Source organism: Aythya ferina (assembly GCF_964211825.1).
Source record: "Aythya ferina genome assembly, chromosome: 13".
Classification (NCBI taxonomy): domain Eukaryota; kingdom Metazoa; phylum Chordata; class Aves; order Anseriformes; family Anatidae; genus Aythya; species Aythya ferina.
In genome coordinates this window covers 5,675,002-5,687,146 of record NC_140311.1, presented here as the reverse complement: position 1 = coordinate 5,687,146, position 12,145 = coordinate 5,675,002, and the positions used below count along the sequence as shown (strand labels likewise).

At 31.9% G+C, this 12,145-nt stretch overlaps 1 protein-coding gene across 5 annotated transcripts in view; it reads right to left on the bottom strand.

Moving 5' to 3' along the window:
* The window catches only part of DIAPH2 (diaphanous related formin 2), a 222,071-nt gene that overhangs the window by 132,845 nt on the left and 77,081 nt on the right, over nt 1–12,145 (bottom strand). For all 5 annotated transcript variants that reach the window (XM_084534184.1, XM_084534187.1, XM_084534183.1 and 2 more), the window contains one exon: nt 5,707–5,836. In XM_084534184.1, the coding sequence (XP_084390310.1) occupies nt 5,707–5,836 (130 nt within the window). The remainder of the gene's footprint in view (nt 1–5,706; nt 5,837–12,145) is intronic.

Below are 12,145 nucleotides of genomic sequence, written 5' to 3'. Positions count from 1 at the left end.
TCTGATATGTAATACTTTATCATTTCAGACTTTGATTAAAATATAACAACTGTTAAAGCAATTGTGTATGGATTCTATTATCCTCTCAATTTGCTAACTGCAATTTTAAGGTAAGAACACCTTTTTTTGCTGCATTTGTTTGTTTGTGGTGATTCTTCTGTATGAATCCTGGTATTTTATGCTTATTTTGTGACCTGCACAAATCCTGTGTGCCAGCTGCCTACTTTCTCTGAAATAAGCTGTCATGCTTTTCGTGTATTTTCACCTAGGAGTAAACTGCCAACAGTACATAGCAGAATATAATCTTCATCAGTTGAACATCAAGGGACTTACAGTATTACAAATAAAATTCCTTTAGAAAACAGATGTCCCTATTTCACAAACATAACCAGAGGTGATCACTGAAAATATCAGTGTGTCCAGCAGCATTCTCCTGGCAATATGGATCTCCTCCAGAGCATTCCACAAATTAATAATAAAATTAATTTAATTTAAAACTCCTTTCAAGTTCTGAAAAGCTGTGTCAATGCTGAAAACATTACAAATTCAGTATCTATTAGATGAGCATACACTTCCTGGAAAAGGTAAAAAGTAAAGTTAAAACTCAAGTCAGGCTGCTGCAAATTACTGAACTTTTATGTTCTATTAATTTCAACCAATTTTTGAAGCGTTGATTACTCAAAGTAAGTTCTGCTGCGTTTGTGTCAAAAGCTTCCATTTTGCCCTGTCACTATTAGTCTATAGTCCAGCTTTGCTTGGCTTGTTTGTATAACCTAAATTTTATATATACATGTTTTATATAAATAATTCACTGTGAAACAACTATGGCACATGATATACTACTGTGGTATATGTGCAGAAATCGCAGGCAGAAAGGAATCCAAAGTAAGAGGAGGAGTAAAGTGTTGGTAACACAATCAGGGAAAGCTGTTCAATCACTGAGTTATTAAAAATGCACTAGACAAGACATGGAACAATTTGATCTAACAGACCTCCTTTTCAGGCTCTTAACTTTTAACAAGTGTTTGGTCTTTCCAATTTGTTGAAGTGCAAGCCATGCCTCCAGAGGCATAACAACCTTCCTCATATCAAGAAGAGTGTAAATTCAAGTACAGATGAGAATAAAAATAAGTAGCACTGTGAAAGCTACAAAACAGTACCAACTTCTCACTAAAGGTTGGTAATAAGGAATTCTGAATGGATTTCTTTCTTTGAGAAGCCACTTAAAGGGGTCTTCAAACCTCAATTGGTTTAGCTATATTCAGAAATTCTTTAATGCTCTAACTTCTTTAATAAGTAACAGCCTATGAGAGTCATCTGGACTGTTCCCTAATTTTGCCTCTGATAATTACTCTTCAGGAAAAGAATTGAATCCTTAAAACACATGCCATACTGGAAAGCTTTGTTTAAGGTGGAACTCAAATTATAGCTTGAAAATGTAGCTTCAAATTCCAAACTACCATGACTTTGCATAACACTACACATTAGAAGATAACTGCCAAATAAATTCTAAAGCCCATAAAAGACAGGGAAAACTTTTTAGACATATTTGCAGGCCAATCCTGAATCCTACTGAGTCTCCCAACAGGATGTATTTCAGAAATTGAAGATTGGAACTACAACACAAAATCTGCAAAGCTTTACTTCTCCATCTTCTTCACTGAAATCTTGTCAGTGAAAGAGAACACTTCTGTCAAAAAGCTTTTAATGAGATGATGGATAAGCTACCATCAATACGACAATGATATATGCAAATATGGGACTGCAAATACATATGCATATGATATGACATATGCAAATAGAGTTTTCTGGAGGACAGCAGTTACCCAGTATTTGATGCACCTACATTCAGAAAAAGACATTGAGAGATTTTCTGACATTTCATTATTGCATTTTATGTGAATGAAAAGAATGACAGAAGTCACTATACAGTGTAAGACTGACTTTTGATTGTGAAGAAAAATGCCAGCTTTCAGATTCTATTATGGAAAGAACAGTCACAGATGCAGGCATTATATTTATAATGCCATAAGGCACTGTCTATTTCATATCCACTAACATGCCAGATCGGGCAAAATCTGTTTCAGCAATGTAATCTGTGCAAGGTAGAAAATACCACAGATTTCTTTGTTAAAAACATTTTCTTCTACTGCAATGAACTATAGAACTTCCATTTGACAGAAATATGACTACTATTTATGAGTATAAATAATAAATAAATAAATAAACAACAACAACAACAAAAAAACTTACAAAACTTCTCATGACTCTACATCCTGGTAGAAAGCGTAGTAGTTCCCGACTTTGGCAGACAAAGCAAGCAGGTAACATAAGTGTGTCAAGAATTGTTAAACGCAGGAGGAACTAGTCAGAATAATCAACTGATAAAAATGTTTCATTTAAAATATAACGCTATTTAAACCATGAACTATGATTTACAACTATTGTTCTTTTAAAATTTGAAAACGAATTGTTATTATAAAATATATGGTTAACTTTCATCTTCTTCATTATGTGGGTTATGTATTTCTTTTCTACCATTTCTGGTAAGCTTAACAGCCATAGGAGCTTCAAGTTACAGAATATATATCTTTTGCAAGGATTTTCAAATACTTTTTACAACACAACTTTTTCTAGAAATCCCAAACATATTGCCTGACTCCAGTGAGGTATTCTTATTTTTGAAGTTTTTCATTGACTGTAGAAAGGGATGTGAATTTGTTAAATATTTATTAAAATCACAAATCATAAAATTGTAAGAGAAAATGCCATAACTGAATATTACTTGCATCCAGTTTGTCACAACCACGTGATTTTATTGCTTTTTTGCTTTTCTTTTCATATTAGGTAAGAAAGAATGCTTTGCCAATAATCTCTTGATAGTTAATCAGTTTGACCTTTGTTTATACTTTCCAGAATAAAACTGTTTCCTAATTTAGTTTTAGTTTTCAAAAAACACTAGGTTGTTATTCCATGTTTAAAAAGATAAAAATATTTTATTATACCTAATATCAGATTATTGAAGATTTTGGTACATGCATGGGCAGTTCACCTAATTCCCATTGACCTTTACATATTAAAATCCAGTTTTATGCTTTATCTCCTATTTGTTCAAAACCATGCATCTTTTGTTCAGATACTGGTTCTTTATGCTTACATGAAAATAAAAGCAAAGTAAGACTTTATTTTATTTACATGGGACCAAGAATATTGTCCTGAGATGTTAAAAGAAGTTGACTAAGTCTATGAATTTAGCTTTACGTATCGTTCAAACTGTGTGGCTGCCTTCTGCCTAAAAAGTAGATTTTGTTTATCTTTCCTTATTTAAATTCATACAGAGATAATATTGGCTGATAGATTTCCTTCTGTTTTACAGCAAAATGATCTGAATGCCCTCATATCTGCAGCCAGTTTATTCAAACAAAAGAAGCCTCTTACATGAAAATTAAACTTGACTGTTCATTCCCTAAAACCACTGGTTTATAAAACAACAAATAATAAATAGGAAGTGAAAATCATCTCTTCCACACAAAGCACATTAACTTGCTACACAGAGGAAATGACCACACGTGACAGGGCAGATGAACATTACAGTCAAACAATAATGAAGTACCACCATGGGAACAGTTGAGGCAAGTTACATAAATCAGGTTTATTCTGCCAAAAACCTGCTTTGTTACAGAAAGAAAAAAAAAGTCTGAAAGGGAAATTTTGGTCATTAAACATGAACAGTAATTTATGCTTCTGATAAGAAGTCCGCACTGTTTGTAATAAACTTAATGAGCTCCTATCTTACAGGATGAAATGTCTAACTGCAGTCAAACCTGCTTTGTATCTATCTTAGATTTCGGGATTAACCGGGACTTTGCTCCCATTAAATGCTTTCTCCCTCTTGGATGCTGTAGTTTATCTAAATTTTACTAACTCGTTCGGTTTAATTCCTCAAGTCAACCTAGAGAATATCAAAGGTTTTGAATCTCAGTATAAAAAAACTCAAAGCTGCAAAACTCTTAATCATAGTTTTTGTGAAAACACAGACCAAACTAAGGACGCTTATAAAGTAAGCTGGGGAAGTGGGGAGAGACAGACCTTGAAATCAACCATTCAAGTTTAAGATCAGTTTAAGAAAGTTATCTGTCTCCATATGTAACATTCATAGCAATGCTCAGACATAGCAGTCAGATGTAGGTCATCTGCTGTACATTAAGGATTCACCTTTATTTATAAACTACTTCAATATTGCAATGTACAAGTCATTTCTTCAGTTTCTATGTTGCCTTAAACCACAATATCATCCTCAACCCTATTCAAACAGAACAGCTGAATTTTGTCAATAGGCATTCATGCCAATTAGGTATCCAACAGCAAAGAGGTGAAAAACATGAGACCAGTGAATGCTCAGAATAAAAAGAGAAGTCTATATATTTACCGTGTATTTACTGTAGCCCTGGTGATACTTTCATTGGATGTAAAGAAGAAAAACAAAGTTGGATTCTGAAATAACTACCTTTCTTGGAGTAAAACTAACAACTTTAAGCATTAATTTAATGTGGATTATTATCCTAATTCTGAAGTACTTATATATACTGAGGTAAGAGTGAAAAATTACTGCAGTCCACTTCAAAGAGTTATATCACATTGTCATTTATCCTGATTATCAGTTTTCTTGCACTCGTACAGTAATTTCTCTCATTAACATCTAAAACTTTTCTGTTACAGTTCTGAAGTCTGTTATTTCACATAGTAACTAAACTGGGGGAGTGGAGTTGGCTTTATCTGAACCAGCAAGACCTTTTCAACTTTAAGCAATATATATTTTAGTGTTTATGCAGAAAGAAAGCGCGAAAGGGTACTTATGAAGTTGACCAAAAAAAAGTCTATGACAAAGAATAGCAGTTGTGGCTTAATTGCCATTGGTATTTGAAACAGAATGTTAACATAAGAAATGTTATGCTTTGATGCAACATTTTTATCTCAAAGATAATCATAAACCTCACTCAATTACTACTAAATTACTACTAAAGCAAATATGATCAGGGAAAAATTCTGTTAGGATAAATCTTTATTATAACTTATACTACATGATAACCATTTACACTCTATGGCAGACATTATTTATGATATAAATAATTTTAATCTTTCCATAGCTATGGAATGCTGAAAAGCACACCTTATTATATACAACGGTTATCCAACAATAAATCAAGTTCTCTATCACATCTACTGGGCAATACTGCAAACTGACCAAAAATAAAATCAGTATTAATCATTGACTGTACAGTGTAAATTGAATTGTACCTTTCTGAGCACATTAGAAAACATATTTGCTATTCTCTAAAAAAAAAAAATCAGGTATTAAAATGAGAAACATATTATGCGTATACGCACATGTGTGCTTACTCTCAAACAGTAAGTCTTGAAAGGCCTAACAGTAATCAACGCTGCTTATACAATTTTTTTACGTATCATTTTGTAAGCACTTCACTGTGTTGTATTATTTCCACAACCTACTTCAGAATAAAAGTTACTTTATTACTATTTCTCCCCCTCACTTTTTCTTAAATCAAGAAACATCAGAAAAGAAAAAAATCCACGTGGATTATTAATGCTTACATGTTACATAAGCCTGCAATCTAAAGAGAAATGTTTTGACATGAAATATCTCCAAAGAGCTATTACCTCTAGGTGTTTCATCTTCTTGCTTACCTTTACTTGCACTCTCAACATGCTGCAGTTCATCTGGGAATTTTAAGATGTCCCGGTAATTCTCCTCACAGATTTCTGCCAGAAAATGCAGTAAGGTTGTTTTCTGATCTGTTGATTTAGTATCTCTAATCTAAAAAGTGAATAGAAGAAAAAAAAAAAAAAAAAACACTTTTTAAAAACGTTTTTTCACATCTGCCAAATTAATTTTATTTAAACTCATTAGCAAAACATTAACTAAATAGGCTGCCTGCAAACGAAGCAAAAAGAAATTAAAAAGAAACTTCTGCAATTCTACTTTCTACAAGACTGCAGAGGGAATTTAACCCCATACTGTGTTTTTTGTTTTTATTTCTTAAACCTGAAGACAGTACAATTATGTTTTCAGATTTTAGCAAAAGCAGTTCAGAATCCTGTCATATATATATATATATATATATATATTATAAAAAGATGTGGAAGAGGTTAATAGTTTAGTTCATTCTCTGGATGCCAACACTGCCATTTCGAAAGCTATGCCTCTGAAACGCTGCATAGCTGGACATAGTGCTAAAATTGCTCTTTCACCAGGCAAGTTAAACAGAATTAATATAGTAAATTCTCAGTTTTTATTGAAGCAAAAACTAAAGAATAATGCTTGATCTTAATCTTCCAGCTTGCTTGGATTTTCAGACAAATTCTATTCAGAGAAATGAAATAAATGCACCACACTGGGACACCAAACGACAATAGTAAAGCAAAAGTTATCCTAACTACCAGTAAAAGAAATTCAATTAGTCCAGTTTTATTCAGGTTAAGGTGCATGAGAATTATACACACTGAAGGCAATTTCATATTTTCACTTTACTCTCAATTGGACAGGCAATTTCTAGTGGTCTGAAATAAACTAGTGTTCTGAAGGCAATATGACCCTCTGCTCTCCATTAATATAAAGGCATTAACTGCTAGAATCAATTTATTATTTTAAAGATTGTCCTGAAATCATTGTTAAAATACAGGTCTAGTGATAAAACTCGAAGTAAATATATATACTTGTGGCATGTGCATGTAAATGAAAAGAAACATCACAAACTTAAGGGAATGACAAAAAGAATTTAAGTCCAAATTCAGTTTATCCATTTTCATGCAGATGTAAAGAATGAATGCATGAGTTGACCGAAGATTTAGTGGAAGTAGAGATTACCCCTTATTTACAAAGTTCACAGATACAGTAGGTGGATGCAAGAGTTTGAGATGAATGTACCTCACTTTTCATAGAGAAGTGGTGTTACAAGTATATCTGTGAAGACCTTTAAACTGAATTTTATTAACCATAGTTCTTGCACACACACAAAAAAAAAAAGCTACAGCATACAGAACAAATGAAATCAAGGATTTATTTAAGAAGTATATATAAATGTGTATAAAATCTCCTATTTGTTTTCTCATTCTGTAAATCACTAGTTCTAATTCTATAATCCTCATGACAGGCTTGCCATTGATGTTCAATTTAATACAGGCCTTTCAGCTTTATGGATTACCCTTTAAGAATAAATAAGTGCAGTCCAAAAACAGGCTTTTAAAAATATAAGGTATTTAGGCAATTAAGAATGCAATTTAATTCATAAAAAATCAGTGATATAAGATTAAACAGTGCTCAGTAACAGTATGTAGTTATAAGGTTTTAATATGCTACGTATATATAAAGGTTTTTCCAACTTGAAAAAAAAGCATGTTAGCGGCCCAACATCTGCATAGTAGGAAGAAATTGCATTCCAATTTGTCCATGAACAGCAACTGTGGGATTTACAGTCTTTGATCTTTATGATATCATAGTGGATAAAACATTTGTTCCCTGAAAACAACCAAATTACTTTACCTACAGATTACAAAATAAACATGTTTTGTCACCACCATTAATATCCAAACTAATATTAACATCTGCTAAACTGTTTAAAACATTTCATAAACAGTCATACAGATCCTGAGCAACCTTTTCAAATTCTCTACTTTAGACCAATCAAGGAACACATTTTAAGTAAATTAATTCATATTTGACTTATATTTGACCTAATATTGAGTAATTGTATCAATATTTTAAAATAAAATTCTAAACCTACTAATAATGAGAGAAGAAAATACGCACTTCTCAAGTGTAGTTTGGCAGACTTTAAAAATAAATTACAAACAAAATAGAACCTAGAACGCTAACAGAAGTTTGAATATGCTTTGAAATTGTCTGTTTACCCTGAATACGAGTACACTCTGTGAAAACTTAATGTGTCCTTTCTCTTTTGACTCTCTGGTAGAACTTCACATTTTTGACTTTATGAAAAACACAGATCTCCCATTTTTAAAGGAAACGGTGGATTTTAGGGTTGTATCTTCATAATTTGTCAAGAGAACTTCATTGCTATCAATCTAGCTATATTAAATAATTAAAAAAAAAATATGAAAATATTTTGCATCCTGCCTAATAACCATATGTACTGGAACACAAGTTCGTGACTCCTAAAAAACCTTGCTTTTCAAATGCTTCTGCATTATGCCCCTTTCGTTTTTACTGTTTCATTTCCAAAGCATTCCCAGGGAAGTTACAACAGTTCCCTGAGACTTAATAAACAAAAAAACCTCATTAATATTAAAAAAAAATCATCATTTGATTTTTTTTTTTTTTAAAGCAAAATAACCTAATTTATCTACTACTTCTCTAGTAGTATTAATGCATTGGAACAGAAGAGCTTTTATAGAGCAACGCCCACATATATGGCATTTGTAAAACATTAGTAATGCATGTCACTGATTTAAGGTTTTCCAATCCATTCATTTTTATATGAGATACTAACAAGAATGTTAAAATCTTCAAATATAGATTTTGATTCCACGGCCTTAATCTGAGAGAAAACGTGGAAATAACACATTTGATTAAAGAAGTCAGTAGATCAATATAGGAGGTTTTATGGAGCAGCTTCCTGCTGAATGTCAAAGCATTAATTTGGTACTATTGCATTCCTTGTTTGGAATTTAAATCAAAGATAAATATACACGGAACACAATACTTGCAAGCATAGCCATTCAAATCAATTAAATATAGAGTATCTAGGTCTGCAGTTCAAAAATAACATCAATATAATAAAATAGTCCTGTTTCTTGCAATATTTTGATAAACGATTTAAAATGCTAAATCATACCATAACCAGTTTCAGGTATTAATTTGTTTTTCTTGCTTAACGGGTATCTTTGTATTAAGTTTTCAGGTGCCGGAGATAAAAGCGACAGTGAATGTAACGCAACTTAGTATATTCATAGAATCACCACCAGAGCAACATTTGATTATTATAAATCATAGAATATCCTGAGTTGGGAGACACCCACAAGGATCATCCACATCCTGCTCCTGGAAGAGCTTTCTATTGATTTAAATGAGATTACATAAAATCATGCATCTCATGCCAAGAAATCTCTCTCTCTCTATCCCAACCTTAAAAGAGAAAGTTAAAAGAGAAAGGACCAATAGTCAATAAATAAACACTAGTCAGTGATACTCAACCTGTATGAACAGCTCATCTTGTACTATTCTCACTATGAACAACACAGAAATATTACTTATTATATAAAATAACAAATTGTTCCAGATGGAATAATAGAAAAGCTTTATTTAAAGCAACAATGCTTGCTGTTAGCCTTTCCATTAACTCAAACACAAAACAGAAGCTGTACTCTACATATGCTTAAAGCTAATTTTATCTCTTTCAATTACATTTCTATCTAGCCTAAAACTACAAGGATTTTCTCATCCTTGAAAAGATGGTAACTATCATCTTTTTGCAAATAATTACAGTTTGATCATTTACACACAATAATCAAAAGCAACAACTCAAAAATATTCAACTTCAGTTAATTATTACAGCATCTTCCCTGCATAACTTTGCTACTTCTGCCATATTCATGTTTTCACAGAGCACTTGACACTTAGGCAATCAAGAATACTCTAGTACATACACCAGGAGTAACTGCTTGGCCTCTACAAAAACAAAATTAAACTTAACAAAAAACTTAAAACTGAACAAAACTTAAACAAAATTAAGTTTTCTGTACTCTTCCAAATGCTGTTTACAAATCACTGCTTTTTCGAATATACTCTGCAGTGTAACATTCAGAAACAGAATTTGCTTTTAAGGATTTGCAATTACCACAAAAGCATTAGCTTTCTAACTATAACCAAGTAAGTTTGAATCAGTGTTTTCTTTTATTGAACTTTATTAAAAGCTATTACACAATAAGATTTCTGTATATCAGATGACCAGCTATATTTTAAGAACATGTATTTCACAAAAGACTTGTCTCAGATCAATACCTGCCTTGTTTTTGATTTCAGCTCTACTACAGACAATTAATTTTAAGATTGTTCAAGAAAAACAATAAAATCAATATGGATATCAAGTTCTATTGAAAAGTGAATTTATCAGGTTAGGATACTTTATAAAACCAAACTGATTTCTAAACGCATTTTACTTAAATAAATGTGTATACAGACACTTCTAACTTACTGACAGTCAGAAATTCTGGTTCTACCAAAATAAATAAATAAATACATAAAAGCTCTCTTATTGTGGTTCCATGCATAGGCAGAAAGCCTAAAGACAGTTTAAATTACTGGTCTAATGAAAAAAATCTTACCATCTTACAAGTATTAAGACTTCAGAAATTCTTGATTAATATCCACTGTTTGATTCCCCTAAACCAACTATATTTTCTGGTTATTTCTTCTGAGACTTAACCCCTAGTCAAAACATCAAATATAAAGAATAGCTAAAAACTAACATACAAGCCACATTCCGCTTGATTTAGAATAAATCATGTTCACATAACAGTTGAAGTCCTTCTAGAACAAGAATATCCAGAGGATAATACTGTTATTAAACTTAGATTATGCTTTATCCAATGAAGTAGACTACAGTGAGCTTAAAAAAACACCATCAGTCCAAAAATTACCAGTGAAAAATAAGCATTTGAAAACATTAAGCTAAACATTCTTATTTGTTTATAAAACTCCTATAGAAACGGTCACTAGATATGTAATCTTCAAAAGTAGACAGACATCCTCATCTCTAAAATTGTTATCACCTGTGATATAGACAGACATCAAAACATAATTGTTCTACACAAAATAGAAGCTTAATCGTGCTAGTAATTCAAAAAAAGACATTCATACTTCCCCTTTTTACTTTTCCTCTTGTGTCCCACTGTATGTTTTTGAACTTCATGAACAGTTCGTAACACTAAGTTTTGCCATCATTCATGAGCCACTGAAAGAAGCAAAATGCACCTAATACAGACTTTTCCTTTGTATAGTTGGCCCTGACAACAGAAGACTAGCCAAAGCATCACTTCAAATTAACAACATTATTTATTACAATCCTTTGATTAATAAAAAAAACACAGTAAGCTCCAAGAAGTTGCAAACTTAATAGCAAAAAAGCCATACTATGAAAGCTTTCTTTATTTTATACAGTAAAAAATTATATGCTACTTATTTATATAGTATGAAAATAACACCTTCACAGTATATTTGAAAAGTAGCTGACAGAGATTTTAAATACTGGGACAGAGAATGAACGCACTTCGTACAAGTGTAGTCTCAGGTTAAAGCTCTTCCCAAAACCGGCAGCAACTTAATAATTTAAAATGTTGTCTTTTGTTTTAAGAGAATAGATGATCTTGCGGTTAGTAGAAAGAAATTGTGTTGTCTGATTTTTTTCCTAACTGATTAAATATGCCAATTGACAGGCAGAACAGCAAACAAGTTCTTAAAGCATGCTAAGCATGCTCTACAGCATTTTCTGTACTTCGCAAATTGTAGTTTATATTCATGCCACAGTGTGACTCAACAAAAGACAGTATGAGAAAAGGTAAGAAACGTTTCTGTTTCTAAAGTCACTTAAATAACAACAACAAAAAAAAAACACTTCCATGGCAAGCAAAACAAAAAATTAGGATGAAATTTTTTTGACATTTTATACCTGACGCCTAGTCTAACAATGTACCTGACATTATGGAAATGCAATTTCTAAATAATAACATACTATGACTTATGAGGGTTCCACACACAAAAACAGAGCTCACAAAACAGTAAAGGAAGTTAGTCATTATTATGCTTTACATATATTCTATCAAAATGCAAACTAATGGCTCTCAAATTCCTCTATAAAAGCTTACAACTCAAATATATTGCCTGGGAGAAGAAACAAATACACTTGAAAATTATTCAAGGCAGACCTTTTTATGCAGTAACGCTGCCTTCTCAAATTGCCACCAATAAAATAAAATAAATAAATAAATGTCTTTCAGTGTTTACACAGCCTTCAAAATTTAGTAGCATATAGGTACACCACAGAGCAAACACGTTTAAGCCACAAGACACTGGCAAACAGACTACTATCTTGTTTTTGCTGTAAAATTT